Source organism: Mastigoproctus giganteus, chromosome 2 (genome assembly GCF_048544385.1).
Source record: "Mastigoproctus giganteus isolate SK-2022 chromosome 2, ASM4854438v1, whole genome shotgun sequence".
In the NCBI taxonomy this organism is placed as follows: Eukaryota; Metazoa; Arthropoda; class Arachnida; order Uropygi; family Thelyphonidae; genus Mastigoproctus; species Mastigoproctus giganteus.
This window is the reverse complement of record NC_143576.1, coordinates 181,886,258-181,907,296: the sequence shown is the minus strand read 5'-3', so window position 1 is coordinate 181,907,296 and position 21,039 is coordinate 181,886,258. Positions and strand designations below refer to the sequence as shown.

The 21,039-nt window shown below is 37.1% G+C and overlaps 1 protein-coding gene across 4 annotated transcripts in view; it reads left to right on the top strand.

The window, feature by feature from the left end:
* The window catches only part of LOC150089811 (metal cation symporter ZIP14-like), a 170,318-nt gene that overhangs the window by 73,757 nt on the left and 75,522 nt on the right, over positions 1 to 21,039 (top strand). For 2 of the 4 annotated variants that reach the window (XM_090389658.1, XM_090389654.1), the window contains exon 2: positions 16,892 to 17,506. In XM_090389658.1, coding sequence (XP_090245784.1) covers positions 16,984 to 17,506 — 523 coding nt within the window. In that variant the 5' untranslated portion in view covers positions 16,892 to 16,983. Of the gene's footprint in view, positions 1 to 2,580; positions 3,102 to 10,936; positions 11,084 to 16,891; positions 17,507 to 21,039 lie in introns of those variants that run through there. The other 2 variants (XM_090389656.1, XM_090389657.1) reach the window with 2 other exon arrangements.

Sequence of the window (21,039 nt, the reverse complement as noted above, 5' to 3'; positions counted from 1 at the left end):
AGGCCACAGGTGAATTTGATAGAATGGGGTAAAGAGATTTTAAGCCAGAGAAGATCGAAAAGAAGTTATTCCAAATTACTAAGTCTCTGGCAGGAAATATCAGAGCGGACATACGCACAAGTATCACCTTTGAAGCGAAAGGAATAGTACAGCGTCTTTCCCCCGCCATCATTCTATGTTCGAAGTCAGAAAGATCTTTACGCCGACCCATTCTTTATCTGCCGTTCCCGACTTTGAGCCTTCACCACGTCACAGACCATTTCATTCCTACACAACTGGGTGTTGTTAATGCAAATAAACTCGATTTATATTAAGTTTATTACAAATTTTAGTATTTAAGATGCTGAATAACTGTCTAATAGTAATAAAGCACTCTGATTTTGTGAGATATACTGTATATGTTTATTAATTGATTCCAATATTTAAATAATAAATACTACATGTTTTTTTTTAATTACGCCAACAAAATTTTAAGGAGAGTTTTACGTAGAGAAACAAGTAACAAAGTTCATATAAAAATGTATTCGATTCTGAATGGTTATGGAGCTGTAGCTGTTGGAATTTTAAAAAAAATAATCACTGAAAACTGTCGTTCTGTTATTACGATTGCGTTCTACTCTATTCATGAGAGACTGCTTATCCAAGACTCAAACACGCTGATCAGGATTTCTGACAGTGCTCAGGAATTACTCGTGCTTACAGTAGATTTTGGCAATTATGGATAATTCAAATTCAAACTGATAATTTGTTCCCTATGATTTTCCTATCCGTTATATGATTGCTGTTGTTTAAATTTTTGAAGGATATCCGGAAAGTATGTTTACAAACGATTGTCGAGAAAAACAAATACATACAATAGAAAGCTTTTCCTGACATGGTAAGGGAGCATAACAATAATAATAATAACAGCTGGCAAACCGTTCCACATATTTAAGGCTGGAAGTGGAAGTGAACGCACCGAAATACCGTCCCAGTTCTTGATACGCATTGGCAATGTCATTCATAACTATTCTTCTGTTCAGTTTCTTAAAATATTCTATTTCGTATTTAATATGTCACGGTGATAAGAAAAATACTAACCCATCATCCGTCCGTTATTGCCTCACACTTCATAAATTTGTAAAGTCGTGTTTCGTGGCAAGAGACTTTTGTGGTTATGCTCCATGACAACACCACCTACAAGGCAGTCATACAGACCTAGCAATGGTTCAAACAGTGCCACTAGTACCATCAAATCCAGCCTCCCATGGGAGTATCGTCTATTTCGACCTTTGAAACGATGGTCCAAAGGCCTTCCTCCGTCGACCAATAAATTTTCAACTGATGAGGACTTACAGAAGATGACGACCTGACTACAGTGGTTTGATTTCGATTTCTTTGCAGTATCTACTGTAAACTAGCTATCTATAAGTATTCCAAACACGAAGTTAAAAGAAAAAAAAAACTGATCAGCTGAGTTTATTAACGATATATGTCAGCTCAGTCAAAAACGGTCTCTTTTCAAGAACAATCTCAAGCTATTATATCTATTATATGAAGACCAATTTCAGAACCAATCATCAAACCTTATCACTTCAGATTAAAATAAATAAAAAATAATTTTCTGTTCCGGAGAGAGAGTACAGCAACAAACATTATCGTATTCAGCAGTAACGCGAGGTTATGCAAGAACCTCAAACTTGAACCGAGGAAAACTGGAACGCGTGTATTAACATGCCCTTGCGTTTTACCACTCAGAGACCGTATCAGTCATGTTGATTGATTCATTTGTATTCATCTCGGTCTGTTAGATGAATATAAGAATGTAATTAAAGAATGCAGAAATGATGGCTCATTTCTGCATTCTTTAATTTTGTTCAGTGACCAGAAACACAGTAGTTATTCAGTGCCATATTGAATAACTACAATGGTCAACCTTCGTTAATCAAGCACTTTGTTGTCCAAACAGCAGGGTTTGGCAGTTGCCGTTATATATTGCATCCACTGGCTAAATGCCAGTTTTTTGAAGTACTGTACTACACTTACTGCTACCACAGCAGTAGTATGGCGTGATTCGGAATTTAATCAGCTATAACCTAAGGCTGAACTTAATCACAAAAACCATAACTGGTCTGAACATATAAATTTCCAGCCATTAGTCCTGTAAATAAAATTTGATGCATGTGCTTAAAATTATTATGTTATCATTTCGAAAATTGTGATACAAAATATCCGCATCCTTATTTAGATACAATTACAGTATAAATCCCTGGCTTTCCTAACTGCACAGCTTAATTATTAACATTCCTTCCTCCAAGATAGCTGAAAGATTACTTACTTGAATATTCATATAAACCCTGATATGCATTTGCCATATCTATTACATCATCCTGATAATAAACATCAGGATGGCGGAAGTCCCAAGGAAGCTCCTGGACCTTGAAATTAAGATGCCTCGCCCAATGTTCCGGTACAAAAATTAGGCATTCCAACCACGAGTTAACTTCGTCATCAACAGTAGGCAGGGGATCCTTTATTAGGGAAAGTCGACACTGACAATGTTTACTCATTTCTCTTCCGTAGAGTGGCGACAGCCCCTGACTTGTCTACGTGCGGAAAACAGGTCACACACAAGAAACGGTGCGTTGCCGTGCCTTATGTAAAAACAAGGACATTTTATGGAACCAAGCAATCCCCATGTCATTATCCTGCTGATGTCAGGTTAGCTAACAACAAAAGCTTCCTTCTTATTTTCTACGTTCAACATTAGGTGATCGTAGTTAGCATCATTTGATTTCTTATTATTTCAGTAAAGTGGCAACCCTGGGGAATGTAACGTTACGGGTGTTCCTTGAATAGATTTCCTTTTACATTTCTTTCTTTATCCTCCTCCTCTCCATTGTCCCATCTTCTCCAAGTCTACAGATATAAGGCCTTAAGATAGACTCATAAACAGTGAAAAGACAAAGAAACTGACTTTTAAAGGACATCTCTGTCACTAATGCCATGTTTCTGTCTGCGACCTTGGTGCAGATGTGGGACACTACTTTTTTATGATGCTGTTCATCCTGTAATGATTGCCAAATACCAACGGCAGAGGAGAAACAGAGCAATAGCCCAAGGTAAGTGACATACGCCTTTGCTTTACTAACAAAGTGGTAGAGAGTAAATTTATGGTTCACTGAACCGATAATAGAAATCGCGACATCTAATATTTCAGTGGTTTAAAAACCAGAGATCACTGCTCTTTCGATTGGATTCAGTTAATTATAGGATGTAATCCATAAAGAGCCATAAATGCTTCTGAAATAATTAAAATAGTTAAGAATCACCGATGTGAAGAATATATCATTATTTCTCAAAGTTGTCCATACTACTATCTTGTAAACGATCCCATTTGCAACTTGAATAACTGGTGACCGATTGAAAAATGACTTTTATGAAGAACGCGCAATAAATTCATTACTGGGATTTTGGATAGGGAAAGCTACACCATTCGTTGGTTGGTACTTGTTATGTCTCTCTGACGATCAAAATTTTAATAAAAAGTTTTCTTTTCACCCAAGGACAAAAGTTCCACATAAAAAGTTCGCTGAATTAAGTCTTGAGAACATTTTTGATAAAAAATTTATTTATCTGATAATAGTCTAATTTTAATAGGAATTTAAAAGTGAGATTTAAATTAATTGATATTAAATGCAATAACATCTTTTTTATTTTTAATCTAAAATTCATTAATATTTTGGCAAGGGTTAGAGTTATTTTTACGAGTGTATCATGTCATAAGTTTTTCGATTTGATATAGGTGATAAATATTAACAATTGTAAATGACCTCTAGAAGGGTGCAGTTCACACAGGAGTCCCCTCCTCCCTTTTCACGTGCTTCTTGTATGCTGGACATGAAACAGCGGGGATGCAGCCGCCGATACATCGAAAGATAAATCACAATTAAAATGTGCTACTCGGTCCAACCCAATCCCAATTATGATTTGTGCTACCAGGCCCGAATCGGCCCAAGGCCCAAGACTGGGCCCATGCAGACCTCTGTTCTCTAGAGTAAGGGGTATCAAACTCAGAAGTGCACATGGGACATACAAACGGTTATCGGGGGCAGGGGGGTGCTCCATACTAGTGTATACACAATATACCATACTGTGTGCACAATAGTATGCAGACATTGGCATTACTGAGAGAAATATGTTTAGTATTTTTATATATTTTCCCCTTTGAATAAAAATAAGTGATCTTGTGACCATCAACATTTGTGAAGGTTAGTATAAGTTATGAAATTTATTTAAATTTTATATTATTGTTTTGCCTTTAAGTATCATCATTTATCATTATTTTCATAAAATATGTAGGCGATAAACGAATAGCCCGTTTCACAAGTTTAACATTGTAAATCCGATTTGCTGGCTGAAAAACGGTACTCGCTTCTCCTGCGATCGGACTACAACCTTGTTTGCAGAGTTCTTTAAGAACACGTATGTCACAATGCTTAGTAACGCTCTCTTTCATTTCATCCAGATTTTGCTCTGCATTGTTTTTTTATAAACTGAAGCATCAGTTGCATTATTCGCTTTTTTTTTGAGATGCGTTTTGTTAACTTGTTTTTGTGAAATTTACAGAATAAAACAGCACGACACCCTTTTTAGAATAATCAAGGTTTCATTGTCCATTCTAGTAATCGCTTTTAACATTATTCTTTCCCACTCTTTAGGAAAACAAGTTAGTTAGTTACGCTGGGCGTTACATTTTAGGCGCTTTAACAAATAGAAATGATTCATGATTTATAAAAAAAAAGGGGGATAAAAACAGTGCTTTAGCTACAATATACGGTATGTGCATATCATATGTGATATACATAAAAATAAATAAATAATAATTGTCCGATTTATATTCGTCCATTTTAAAGAAATTTCAGAAGGCTCAATAAATCGCGCCAAGCCAAACATAAAATATGAAAATCCATCCATTGGGAGTCGAGTTATTACATGTGGACGGACGGACAAAGAAATAATAATTGTGGGATTTCTATTGGTTTTAATGAATTTCTATTGGTCTAATTTTAATGAAATCGAGTTCCCCCCAAATATCAATGAAATTTGGGATGGCTTGATAAACATTTCTAAATGGTTCAAATATAAAATTTCATGAAAACCCAGCCGCTAGGGTATAAGTTAGTACATGTGGGCGGGCGCACGGACATGATGAAGACAATAGGCGCGCATTATGCATATATGCCAGCGCTTCTAAAAATGCATAACTTGTGATGTCTACTTCGGTATCAAAAATAATAATAGTAATAGTATTCGCCATATAGTGTAAGGAAGCCACAGGCTTTTGTTGACAAAAAAAAAAAAAAAAAAACTCCAACAAGTAGATAAGAAATTACAATTCATTTATATGCTTCTCTCCTCACACAGGTGACTATCCAGTTGATCTTTGAATTTATCCTTACTGTCAGCCTCAACTACCTGCAAGGGCAACTTGTTATAGCAATCAACTTGCTGGCTAAAAGAAAATTTTCTACAATCTAATCTAAACCTCAATCACTGTAATTTGAACTTATGGCCCGTCGTTCTGGAAGTCTTTATAATAATGAGAATTCCATCTTCATTCATTTTACTAATCCCTCTCAGAGCCATATAAACCTCAGTCAGGTCACCTTTGAGGTGCCTGGTTGAGTGGCCAAGCTCTGTAGCTGACGTAACCGGAGTCTTTCCTCGTATGGTCGTCCTTTTGTTGATTTCACCATTTGAGTTGCCCGTCTTTGGACCCTTTCAAGAAGCTCAATGTCTTTTTTCAGATGAGGTCTCCAAAATATTATCCAGAAATGTCAAACGCAGAGAATGCACACTGCACTGTCACCCTCTGTGCATATAATGGACTGTCAACAATAACGTGTGGACTTCTCCAGATTCTTCAGAGCCCAAAATCGTGAAAATATTCACTTAAATGAATATGTGCTTCGTCAATAAACCAAAATTTGTTTATAATGTCAGGTTTCGCTCTACGAGTACACTGAATTTCGTGACAAACTGAACACACCGTTCTTTTCCATTGGGTACTAGTGGCTGGTTGAGTTGAATTTTGTAGGATATGCAGACATCACTTCGACGAATCTCCCATATTTTGTTGTAAGGTGTTCTCATCTTTTTGCGCAAACTATTTCTTGGGCTTCGCAGCAAGATTTCCAGGGCTTCATCAACCTCTCTGCCGTTCTTAACAACGGTCAGCCTGTATGAACTTTCCTTTTGTCTAAAACACTGCCTGTTATCTCAGAGTGATTCACTAACCGCAACACTGTTTAGTTTGTTGGTCCATCAAACTCCCATTGTTGCACTGCAGCTTTTACTCAGCCTGTTAGTTTGCGGATCCATGTCTCGCCCATGATTACAAAATCTGCCAAATTTTCTTTGCGCGTCTGCTTTTTAACTTGCCAGCAATTCTGAGAAAGCCATAGGCCTCACTTTGAGAAAACATTTGATAAACCTAATTTCCCTTTAGAATGTTTTGCACTATTCATGTGAGATACCTATAGCCTGCTGTAATTCGGGGATTGGTGATCGCGGCAGGTCGTCTACTCCGAGGGTCACCTTTGACTCTCTCTCTCTCTCTCTCTCTCTCTCTCTCTCTCTCTCTCTCTCTCTCTCTCTCTCTCTCTTATGAAAACTGTTGTTTTCTGCTATCTACCAAACAAAGCTCTATTTTGAGTCTTTTTTTATTATTATTCCTTAATTAAAACCGCCTTACGAGAAATTTATTTTAAATATATGCTTACTCGCATATATTTTAAATAAAGAGCAATATCGATTTTTTTGAAATAAAAAAAAACTTTTATACCACGTTGATGAGTTGATTGCAGTTGAAACTCCCTGTGATACTCGAATAATAATAAAAATATATAAATTAATTAATAAGTAACTAAGAATATTTTTGCGCTTTCAACTGGCATAATACTAGTATCGTAATTGGAATCCTTATGTCATCAACGTCTTCAGGACCTTCAATCAGAAGAAATTGCTGTAAAGCATATTAGCACTAAATAAGATGAGCCTAGTAATTACTCAGTTTTTTAAAAAAATTATAATAATAAATAAAATATTCAGATATTTTTGAAATAAATTGGCGAAGTGAACACTTAATCAATGTTTTTACTTTCTCCTGAAAAACGGTCTTGAATTTTTCCCCTTGGGGATTTCCAACGTTTGTTCACTTAAGTACCAAGGTCGAAAAAACGGTTTTCTTGTACTTGTTTTCAGTTAGCAAGGAAACTAAGGCTATCAGGCGTTCTAATAGGGAAAAAAGCTACTTCGTTTTTTGCAATAGCGCACATACCACCAGTAGTATTCTTACCTTCATGGGTTGAGAAGTGCTGTTTCATCTATTTCCATTACAAGACAGTTTGACAATTAGTTGATAAACATCAGCGCTTCACAACTCGCATTGAACTGCTTTCAAGGCGTAGGAAACACGAAATATAGGGCGATTTAGCATAAGGCGTCAAAGTACTGACCTTGGCTGCATAAGAAAGAGGGTGTAACTTGAATTATAATAACTCCAAATTAAACAGGAGACAAAAAAAAAAAAGATGAAATGAGTTAAACATTTCGCAATTGTCTTTCACCTTGTTCTGGTATTCTCTTGCTCATGCGCAGGTAATATTTCCCTTATTGTTGAAATAAACATGGTATCTGCTTTCTTATGTTGATTGAATTATCGTTGTCATTTATGATGATCACTGAATTCCAATTCCCTCGAATTAGAAAATATTTAATAAATATTTTATATATACATACATATTTTAACTCTACAAATTCCTTCAAATACTCATTTCGAATGTCTTGATCCTCCGTGACAGTATAGTGGTTTCTCCAGTTGATACTTCCTCGGAGAGACCTGAGTTCGAGTACTGTCATAAATTAGAGGAATTTCTAAAAATATCTTCAATCGGGGCTACAGTTAGCCGATCTCAGGCAGAGAGAATAGGGTTCCCTCGTGAGTTATTCCTGTTTATTTTTTTTAGCAGAAGCAAAATGCATTTCGGTTCACACTGTTATACAGACATAATACACAATGGCGTGATGTGGTCTAAATGGATGATGCACCTAAAAATCAGACAACGAATGTGCCGAAACTTAGTAAAGCAAGCTATTTAACAAGAACAAAGCATTTATCAATAAGTACATTATATGAGTTGTTAGCCCGCCATTTCTTGCACAAGAGATCCTTCGCACACCCAGATAGTGTGTGCAAAAAGTCTCTGGGCCTATTATATTTTGACTTATATTTTGACTGTAGAAAAAAATGAATACACCGTTCACAAACTAGAGGAGAGAATGTTGCACATCACCATTTTCACGTGATCGTTTTATCCCCATATGTACCCACTGATCTTTAGAAATCAATTTATACTTTATCTCATTAAAATACCTTTCATTCCATGCCAATAATCGCGGCAGTGTGGCTAGGAATTCGAAAATATAAATGGCAAATTAAAAATGCACCTAATCGAGATATTAGGTTTAACATCGACAATATCAGGTGTCAATAAACACGCGAAACCGTTGGTTTTTTTTTTTTTTTTTTTCTTTTTTAATCATTTCATATTAATTGGGGATTCGATTATCGGGGGTACATCTGCAACTTTTTCTAATTTTAAACGTTAGCCATCTCAGATAACAGATTAATCTAATACAGCTCACGGCTAGGCTAATAAAAATATGGATTTTAATCTAATATTTTATTTTAATATATAGTGGTGCATTTATGGCCTTATCATGCCTCTGACCGCGGGAATTTACTAAGTTAGTAATAATTCTAATTAATTAACTATACTAATTAATTAACTATACTAATTATTTATAATAATTAACTATATTAATAACAGTTAACTGAATTAATAAATATACCAAATACATAAATAAATAAATTAATAAATAATAAATTAATTAATATGCTAAATATAAATATACTACAATATACTAAATTAATTATATAATTTACTTATTCGAAAGTGCTAGGCAACTCGTTGTAAAGGATATCTCAATATGAATATTATAGTAATGATGCCGTATTGCAAACTTCTTTACTTTCTTCACGAGTTTACTGCGTATTAAAAGGATGCCTTTGAGAATTACCCAATACGTATTATGTGAGATTAAATTAATTATATTAAATGAATTTAAAAAGTTTACAAGAAGGCTTTGTCAGAATTGTGTGTAAAATGAACTGCATGTGTGTTCCTCTATCACGCTTCTTTTGTCGATATTTCAGGGCAACTAATGAGATGCGCTTGACATGCTGTTTTGTTGGGCAGTATGCCAAGCAAATCTGACAAGATTAGAGCGTTGCAGGCATCGATTGTTTCCTGTTAATGCGGATTTGATAGGCGTGGAAGGGTGGGGGAAATGCCACTGGCCAGCTGCTATACTTTGGTCAATTTCAAAATTGCAAAACCCTGAACCGTTCAGTCCTTCGAGCAGTATAATGTGCTGTTAAATACAATAAAAAAAACAAGTCATTTAAATAAATTTCTTTGCATTTTTTATCTTCATCTGTAGGATGTTCGTCTCAGCCGAGTGAAAAGTTTGGGAGTCGAATCCTGTAATGAATGAGAAAATTTTTCTGGTGCTTGTCAGCTATTGAATTATCCGCTGTCATTCGGAACTTCTGTCAGTTCCTTCATAGCACGAAGGAATTTACAAAAGAGAGCTTTTAAAAAGTTCGTTGATTTTTTGTAAGCTTTGTATATAATCAAGGAACAGCAAGATTTCTTAACATTATGCCTATTCTGTAAACTGTAATGTGTAGAATTAACTACTGTATTTTATTCTAATTACAGTTTACAGATCTTATCCCCGACACAGAAAATAACATAACAGATATTTTAGAACCGTATATTCCTGCGCGTAAACTTTCAAGCAGTGAAAAATCGTCTAAAATGTTATGGTCGACTTATAAGCCAGTATTGGCATATAAATCGAGCTTATTTAGTTGAGAATTGTACGATGGTCACAGAACAGAGTTCTTCAGCAAAGTTGAATTTTTTACTGCTGTTGATCTGCAGAGGCTTTTTGAAGTTTATTGGGTTTTTAAGATTTATTTCTGAAGCTTTTAAAATTCGATTACAAGTGTGAGTCCTAGAAGAGTTTATTTATACAAGTTATTTTGCATATAGAGATTTTATTGCATAGAGGTTTTATTGTGCGTAGATATAATACATATAATTCGCGAGATGCTAGCGACTGTAAAAGAAGGATGTCAACCTATACGGCGAATATATGGTTAAGCACCAATTCTGAAGGCAAAAACGACTTAACTTTTTTAAATCTCTGGCCTACACACAGTTCTGTTACACAAAACAGAGTGCGGAGATGGGGGCAGGGAACTATCTGACAATGAACACATTACATTTTACACTATACGCCAAAATGTACGGTATACAAAAATTTAGTGTTTCAGTTTTTATCTAATCTTCAAAGATTTAAGCCATTTTCTTGTTATATTTTCTGTTTTATCGTTAATCGTTAATTCCCAGGTTGAATAGTTACTGAATACATATGAGTCATAATCAATACTTTCTCGTAATTAAAGCGTAGACGAAATAAATATTCTCCTCTTAAAGTTACTCCCCATCCTTCATTATTAATCGTTAGTACGCCCTCTTGAATATACGATATATCTGCCCTCATCGTCTTATATAGTGTGACAAATAATAATATCCCAAAATATGGATGTACTTTATCCGGCCAGATAACTTCAGAAGAAAGAGACCACAGAATACCGAGGTGCAACGACTGTGAAATACGTAAACCAATAAGTTCAATGGTCACAAGGTCAATTCACTGAAAACTTTGAACTTTTATGACGTTCTCATTTCGTCCGCTAGTATTTGGAACCTTATTCGTTGTTTTATTAGTAGTTCGTACGCCTAGGAATCGACAGTGCTTCCCGCGGATGAACTGAAACTTAATTAGCATATCATCTGTAAGAAAGCGCAAGAGAAATAAAGTTTTACCATTAATACCATGTTACATGAATGATATCAAGTACTTCTTAAAGTCGCCGAAAAATGAAAATTTCCGCTAGATTTGAATGGTAAGTTAAATTAAATTAAATTTGGAAATTAGTAAATGGCGTGAGCAGTCAGAAAATCCACGCCGGCTACTTTTAAAAAAGCACCGCACTGTATTAAGAGAAGCTCCATTATACCAGATGAACAATGTAACGAAGGGTTTTATTTGTACAAATAGCTGATAGACATTATTCATTCTTAAGATCCACATAAAGTTGGTTCAGAAGACAAAATGTGTAAATCCATTATCCAACTTCCCATTATTTTTCTCTAAATTTAATTAGTTAAGTATTTTTGTTTTTGATAATTCCACATAGCATAACTGTATATTTACTAAATACACATAACACGTACCAATGATTTGTGGTCCGTTATTAAAAAAAAAACTATTAAAAGATACTAGCTTTCTACATGTTTAAGCAAGGACTGACTACGATTTTGTCGAATCCTAACGTCTTATCAATTTAGAAATTAATCTATCATATTATTTAATACTAATACAATTATTACTGATAGCAGTATTAATATTGATACATTAGTATCGATACTGGTCTTTATTATTAATATTACCAGCCTTACTTACCTTTGCATGAAATAGGCATTCTTCAACCTTTTTTTTTTAATCCACTCTTTGGCCTCTGTAGTTCTTGTAGTTAATGAATTCACTGTCAACAAACTAAACTCAAATTGCAAAGCATGGAATAGTGCATTTCATTTTATTTATTTTTTAGTGGAGACAGTCTTTATTTATACTCAGGTGCTTAAAAGACTTGGCACTGTTCTGAACATGAACTTCTCTTTTCTGCAGTTTCTACAGTAACTATCGATAGTAGTCGGAAGTATCTATTGGAAGTAATTACAGTAGTAGTCACTTTGTAGTTTGCAGTAAGTCATTCGCACGCTGTGCTAGTTTTTGCAGCAATACACCACAAATATGGTCTAAATCTTTATATAATCGTGAAATTAAAATGAAAAAAAAAAAAAAAAAAACACACACACACACAACAAGCGTTAAAAGTATAACATATAACAACAAAAATTATTGGTCCATTGGATCGGCACTTTATGGATGAATATTTACCACTGTTATACTTGCATACTCACTATTCGAAGAAAATTTCTGACAGTAGATCACAATTCAAAAATTTTTACCATTTCATGATTAATGCGTTATAGTAATGAAATCCCTAATGTAGCAAAGAACTCCTCTTTAAAGTAAATGTCATTGCTGCTTTTCGTAATTTAGAAAATATCACTCAAACTTGTATCTAATTTTTAAATCTCCCCAACCAGTTCTCTTTAGTATTTTTCATTCTAACCCGCTATTCAGTAACCAACCGATGCTGTCCTAATATCCTTCTTTCTTCTCTCTTAAACCCGAATTCGTGAATATCAGAATTTAATACTCCTATTCAGATCAAAGTTTTAGACTCTGCAAGATCTGCCAGACTAATAATAAATAAAGCTCTGGCTGTTAAATTACAACGTTATATAATGTTGTTGTAATTTAACATTATAACATTATTCACCAAAAGGAGAGTTACTTAGTACAAAGAAGCACGCTATTGAAGTGCAATAAAAAATTGTTTTTTTTTTAATTTTAACACAAAAAGTAAATGATAGATTTCGATCGGAATAGTTTTCCATTGATAAGTATCGAATAACGCATAGCTAATGTGATTTTTAAATTTTTAGCTCCATTAACGACGGAAATATAGGTGGGGACACGAAAATTACCCACATTTTCCTGTCTGGCGCCGCCATTTTAAAATTATATTTTGAACCTACTCGTTGAGCTCTTTTCAACGGTGTATAATAAGCTATAGGTTGTCTACAACATTTTGTCGCCCCATTTATCAGACAAATTTTTGCCAACAATGATCAATATGGCATTATGTTGGCCCACATGATGTACAAACCCATGCAAAATTTCAAGTCAATAGGTTGAGTGGTTCCAGCGGTACAATGCTGTGACAGACGGACGGACAGACAGACAACCGAGTGACATTATAAAGGTCCTTCCTTAGACTACGGACCCTAAAAACCCACACTAATGTCGCCATGATGTGGCTATAGCACCTTTAACTCCTAACTGGAAATGCCACTGATGTCGCCGAACGTGTTTTGATATTAGCATTAGTATTAGCATTACCAGAGGCACATGATGCAAGAAAGCAAGCTTATACAGCATCAGCCAAAAAAAAAGAAAAAAAAAAACCCTTCCCATTTGACTCATCTGGTCACGCCAAATGTCTGCCCAGTACGACAACAGATGGAAGTCAGCGCGAGCAATCAACCACCTGCCGGCCAAAGGCAAACCTCCGCACATCCACCCCACAACTATCCCCCCCAATCCGAATCCACGCCCCCTTTGGCTCCCAACCCGAGCAAGCGGAAGCATCCCCCCAGAACCCATCACGCTGAAACCATTCAAGACCCCACACACCTCAACCAGACCACCCCACAGGCGCCCAGTCCTCAGACGATGCAACCCGCAGAACACAAGCCCTTCCCGGCAACGGTAACCCCCGTTCCACCCACCAATCCCGCCGACACCCCCTGCACTCGCCCCAGCAGCCCACTGCCCTCCCAAAATGAGGCCCCCAGACCCATACACAGCACCCAAGGCGTGTCCCGACCACCGCCCCACAAAAGGGGACAACGACCCCCATTCCCGCCAGCAAAACTACTATACATCACCGACAAGACACCATGAGCCACTCCCCCAGCCCCCTGCACCGCTCAGAAAACCACGCAACCACCCCCAGATATTTTTCATTCCCTATCTCCCTGTGTAACACCACATAGTTGGTACATTTCTCTGGGGTTACTGCTACCCATATGTAGTACTTTGCATTTGTCAATGTTAAACTTCAGTTGCCACCTCTCAGCCCATCCGCCCAAACTTCTCTATGTCCCGTTGCAGCAGCACACCATCTCCACTGTCATCAACAACCCTGCCAACCCTTGTATCATCTGCAAATTTGGACATTACGCCTGATATATTTCATCGATAGCATTGATAAATATAAAAAAAAAAAAAAAAAAACAATGGGCCCAGCATCGATCCCTGGGAGGTTCCATTAATAACATTAGTCCACAGAGCAGTGTCCATTTATTACCACTCTCTGCTGTCTCCCAATCAACCATCCCTTTAGCCATTGCAGCAACTTGTCAATGTCCCCCAGATGCCATACTACTACAATTTGTAAAGCAGTCTTCCATTTGCAACAGTATCAATAGCTTTCCTGACATCCAAGCATATGTAATATCAAAAAATGTTTTTTTCATCCGGGTCCTTTGTGACCACATGGTAGTATCCAATCAAATTGGTCAGACAAGACTTCCCCTTAACGAACCCATGCTGTACCTGAACTATTACTGCAGTCTTGTCTAAGTGATCCTGCATCACTTCTTTAACCAGTGACCCCATTATTTTACACGGAATAGAAGTTAAATTAACAGGTCTATTATTATTTGCGTCACCCTCCGTAGCCGAGTGGTCAAGAGCGGGAATGCAGTAGCACACGCTCCTTGAGTAGACTGGGATTCAAGCCCCTGACTTCTAAATATGGTCAATCTGTCAACCCGCACTGGACCTGCATGGCAGATTATGGTCCATTTCCCTCAACATGAATTGATGAGGAGGCTTCCATCCTGCAGTGGGTTGATAATGGCTGCAGTTTACTTTTTTTTTTTTTTTTACTTTACATGAACCCCCCTTCGTGAATTGGGGATACATTTGCACATCTCCAGTCCACGATGACCTCCCCTGAATCTAAGGATGCTCTCATAATTATGGCTAATGGTTTGCTAACTTCCCTCTCTGCCTCCTTCAATATAACTGGATAGAATCCATCTGCCCCAGGTGCTTTTTTTTTATAGTTAAATTCAACAATTTCTCCTCCGCTTTGCTCTCCGTTATTACAAAATTATTTGGGTCCCTGTTAGTGTTTAGCAAACTTCTTGTCCTCCCCTTCCTTACAGAATTCCTCATGTGTGAATGTAGAGGCAAAATACTCATTCAGTTTGTCAGTTATCTGAGCAGGATCATCAACAGTCGAACCACCAACATCAAGTGGACCAATCTGATTCATCCCCTTCATTCTAGAGTTTACATAAGTGAAAAAGCCTTTGTTTTTCTTTGCATCCTTAGCCAAGGATTTCTCGTAATCAGCTTCGCTTGCCTAACCTCCTTTGTGACTTGATTACAGACTAGCTTATACTGCCATAAGCTTCTGAGTCACCTGATAATTTATATACTGCTAAAGTATATAAATTATACTGTAGTAGTATATAAATACATTTTTTTCTCTGCCATGAGTCTCATTAGTTCATCTGACACCCATTTAGGTCTAAATCTTGAACACTATTTCTTAGTTGGTATGAAAAGCCTAGTAGCTTCCAAAATTAATTCCTTGAAGGCTTCCCATTTGGAATTCACTATTTTAAACATCATCAGTTGATCCCACTGAACAGAATTTAAAAACTGGCTGAAGCCACTGTAGTCATCTTTAGGAAAAGAAAAAACCCTTCCCTTTACCCTTGATATTAGTTACATCTTTAAGAAAATCCCACATCAGTACACTGTGATGACTGTCACCTAGTGGTTCCTTTATCTATGAATTCTTAATGCATGAATAATCACTGCTGATAATGAGATCAGGAGTATTACAACCTCTGGTTGCTCGAACATGTTGTTGTAGAAAACAATCCTCCAATAAATCCACAAAGATCTTGCTAGAGTGTGAGTGATCAATCCACAAGTTTCAGTCAATATCTGGAAAGTTAAAATCCCCCAATACAAGACATTCTAATTTACTGGCCCACTATTTCTCTGCACAGCTGTTCTTTGTACTGAGTCATTAGGCCAATAACACACTCCTACTCTCATTTTCCCATTCCCAGTGCTTATGCCACACCAAACTGACTCAACATTGCACTTTCCACTCATGTCAACTGGATGCACTTCTTTTGATTTTATGTTTCTCAACTAATAGCATAATCCCTCTTTCCTTCTTACCCTGTCTATCCTTTCTGTGCACATTGTAATCCCAAAATTCCAATTCTGCACTGCTTAAATCTGTGTGGCACAACCGATCCACATCCTAAAAATGAAGGTTTCATATAGTTTCTTCAGATGCCCCTGTTCCCTTGGGATTAACATTAACATTGATTGAATACCGTAACTGATGTTTTTACACTGGTGTTGTGGTAGAAATTGTATACGCTCTTTTAGTGAGGAATTGTTTAGCACTAATATATGGTTTGTTAGCATTTTTTCAAATTAACACGCAGATCTTAGGCTCTGGTGGGAAAGCTAAGCATTACAGGGTATCAATACAAAGCAATCGTTCTTATTAAAATACATACAAAATTAGCGAAGCAGAGTAAAATATATTTTTTTTATACATAGATGGGTTAGGCGTATAATCAATATGGTTATTATTTTTTATTCCTGAAGAAAACGGAACAGGGGCTGGCAAGTAAACGTTGAGTACGAGGGACTGAGGCAGGCAGTGAGAAATAAGTTTCATGATAAAAATTAAAGCGAGGTATAGTGAAAGGTATTTTTTCGAGAAGAGATGGAGAATGAATAACAGTGTTTATGATATTGTAAAACAAAAAAGATAACCTTACTTGGAGATGCCATTGAGAATTCCTTAGCCATAAACATTTTTAAACATTCCATGTTTAAAAATTGAGAACAAATTTTGTATTGTTAATACTAGATAGAACCCCAGCAAAATTTTATACAATTATTTACAAAAATTCTATATCAGTTTCTCTTAATAACTTACTTTATCATCAATTATTTTCATATTTTTCAGTGCATCAGCATTCTGTAAACTGAGATGAATCATTGTAATTTCTTCTGTTGAAGCTCTGGCACCTACCCACTTTCATATCGCAACTCATAATAATGGAACCCACAAAGAATAATTTAGCATGTTTTCTTATGTGCTCTCTTATGATGGGTTGTTGCTGCTCTACAAAAGGGCACCATAATCATCACGACCCAGGCGATTCTCATCCGTATCGAGGACATTCCCAATATTCTTCTGAAATTGTGGACCATCGATTCTTTCTTAACGAAATTTTCAACAAATATGGTCATGAAGGTATGATGACCTTTGAAGGATTTGAACATCTTCTTGAAAACTTGGGTCTTGGAGGCATTATTATTAAAGACCACGATCTTTCTGCTCACAAGAAGGAAGACAAGTTTGAGGATTATCATTCGCATCACAATCATAGTGATATCCTAAAAGTTAACAAAGTTAACAAAAGAGAAATCTTTGATTCGAAGAGTACCCCACATAAAGTTAGCAAAAATAAGAACTCTCACCACCACCACCATCACCACCATCATCCACATCATGGACATGATTACAATTTTGATCGAAAACGAAGAACTACTTCACTACCTGTTAAAGAATATCAAGGTACGTATACTCCTGCTGCCATTATAATGAGTAACTTATTATATATATATATTTTTTTTTATAATATAATAAAATAAATATGTATTGTATTCTTTTACTTCTTTTTGACAGTCCAAATTTAGTTGTTTTGAATTATTATGAATTGTCAACTGAGACCAATCAATTTTGCCCCGGAAAGATTGTGCAAGGCTCAAGGGATAGAATTTTTTTCAGCCTGGTTTGTACTTGTTAACAGGAGAGACTGCTTCTACAGGGATGGGATACACTTAAATAGAAAGGGTGCAAGAATATTTGCTGATGCTATCGAGGCAGTGTTAGGTGAGTCGGAAAACTGCTAGCTTGGGGGGATACAAGGACTAATAGATTAACAGTAGCCACTGACAGAGGTGAAAGTGATTCTTGCACTGCTTCTATTGAAATGCAATTGAGCAGCAGCCTGGAAAGCAAGACAATGGGGATTTCCAGTAATGTGGTACCATCTCTCCAACATCAGAGAAAGGGACACTTAGGGTGGAGACAGCGTATTTGTATGAGACAGAATAACGATCAATGGCCACACCCTTGTACATAGTTTTGATAGGTACCTCTGCGTAACTGCGCAGAGGTACCGAGAATAGATCCTCGAATCCTATGCGAGATTTCTAGGGGTGCGGTTGGCCCAGATTTTCATTTCGTGCATGACAACGCCCCTCCACATAGAGCTCAAGTGGTGGAGGAATATTTTGAATAAACTAAAGTTATCTAATGACAGCCGTGGCCAGCACGATCACTAGACTTAAATCTGATATTGAACAAGTGTGTGGGCCGCCCTTGGGCGTCGCATTTCACACCAACAGCCGACTGCTCAGTTATTTGGTAAGCTAAGGTCTGCGCTGATGGAAGAATGGGATTTGTTGCCACAGAATCACATAGATACCCTTATTGAGCATGGTTCACCGCTGTAAGACCTGTTTAGCCGTTGGAAGAATCATACGCCATACTGATGCCATGTGACCACATATTTTGTCCCGCTTCATCGCAAGCTGAGTGAGTTATACCCCGTTTTCTCAAGTATTCTGTTAATCTTGTAGAGCACCGCACTAATACCAACTTTATAGTGGTTTTTTAAAATTCAAACAATTCCGTAACCGTAAAGAATCGAAACTTGTTTATACAATTTTGAACAATAGAATAGGTTCCAAAATATATTCAGCATAAGAAACTTCAGTATCAAAAAAGCTTTTGATAATGTTGCACATAAAAGAGACTACTGTACAAATTGGACCAATGTAACATTAGGAGCAAGTTGCTGCTATAGATAAACGGAAGGTTGAGTGATAACCAATGGATACTGCTCTTCGTGTACTAATGTTATTAGTCGAGTCTCCCAGGGTTCTGTGTTGAGCCCGTTGTTATTTTCTATATTAATGAATGATATTGATGAATGCATTGCAGGCTTATTGTCCCAGTTTGAAAATGATACAAAGTTGGGCAGGGTGGTCAATGACAGGAATGACGGTATGCTACTGCAACGGGATCTAGAAAAGTTAGGCAGATGGGCTGAGAAATTGCAATTGAAGTTTAACATTGACAAATGCAAAATACTGCATATCGATAGCTGGTACTCCAGAGTAACGTACCAACTGTGTGGTACTATACTTAGAGTTTAGTGAAGGGAAGGTTTTTGTGTTCTGAGGTCGATTTTCTGTTTGTGCTGTAGATATGAAGTTCTCTGAGCAATACAGACAAGCTGCCAGAGCTCATGGGATTTTGTCAATGATATACAGGAATTTTGTTAGCAGGGATAAAGAGGTTTTTGCCAAATGTATAAGGTTGTGGTTAGGCCACATATTGAGTACTGCATACAAGTCTGGAAGCCTCATTTTAAGAAGGATGTAGAGCTGCTGAACGAGTATAGAGAAGGGCAATGAGATTGGTGAGGAAGAAAAGGTTGTTCTTACTAAGAAGATCTCCAGACTTTCAAGTCCTTGAAAGTTGCAAATATATTGTTTCAATGTGTGCTCCCTGACTGGCATGATCATGTTAATTATCAAATTTGACCACTGGTTTGAGCATGTATGGCCCAATAAAATAAGCCTTAAATACCCCAAACAGATGACTTCAGAGTTGCCAATTCTGCAGACGTCAAGTTGGATAATTACTATGGTCATGCTGGTCAGGGAGCACACGCTGAAACAATATATTTCCAACTTTCAAAGAGATGCACTGCAATAGGCTAATATTTTGTACTGTAAGGCACTTGCGCTGAAGTTTCTTTGGCACAAGTGGCTTGCAGCCATGGCGGAAACTTTCGCACGTTGATATTTTGCACTTGCAGTCAGATTTTATTACTTTTTGCTTAAAGTGCAGGTGTGATCTGTGGTGTTTATCCCCCTCGGTGATCGCTTTCACAGGCCCACCACCTGATTGAAACCTTTGTGGGAAGGGGGGGGAGGTAATCCTGCCATGCTAAAGATATCACAGGTTGCAGAATTTTGCAGTGTTTCAAAGAAAGGGATGGATGGAAAAAAAGTAAATAAGTTCATATATCAATCATGTGAAAATTGAAAACACTGGTGTGCAAAATTTAAGGACCAGTCAGTTTTCACCTGGAGCTTCTGATAGGAATGGCCTGGATATGGGAAAAGCATACCAAAGGAACCTCGCTAGGTACAGAAATTATGAAGGAAACACACAACAACGGAAATAAAACGGTACAGAGGGACTTTATTCAAAAATGGCAACATAGCACTGGCTGCCATGATACAGATGCATCACTGCCAAAGATCGAACAAAGGGAAGAGATGGTCCTCAGTAGGAGATATGGACACCCCTAATGCCGATGCAGGCTTTGCAGCGCTTGTCGATACTTAGAACAATATTGTTGCTAAGTTCTTGCGGTAACATCGTTCATTCCTCTCTCAGCGCCATCTTCAGCCGGTGAACATTTTCTGGTGGGTGTGGACGTGCCGCTAGGAGTCTCCCTAGAGCGTTCCATATGTGTTCGATTGGATTTAGATCGTGAGAACGGGCAGGCCAATCCATACGAACAATGTCCTCACTTTCCAAAAGCATATCAACAGCTGCGTGCGATTGGGGTGTGGCGTTATCATCCATAAACACGAACTCGGGGCAAATGGCATCTCGGAACAGACGCAAACGGGGAAGAATTACTTCAGTACAGTAGCGTGCACTGGTTACAGTACCGCCTTCCAGTATCTGGAGTTGTGTACGTCCATCCAAGATAACGCCTCCCCAGACGAGAACATCTCGACCACCATATCGATCCCTTTCAGCGATGTTTGCGGAGTGATGCCGTGTGCCAACCACTTGCCAGATTAGCTGACGTCCAGAATCGCTGCTGAGACTGAATCTACTCTCATCAATAAAGAGTACCTTAAGTAAAGATTTTTGTGGTTGTAACCTTTAGAAATAGTGTTGCTTCTTAAGTTTTGCACACCAATGTATTAGCAATACTGTACATTGCAACGAATATGCCGATATATATATATATTTTTAATTTTATTTATTATGCTGTCTATGTTGTTTCAGTG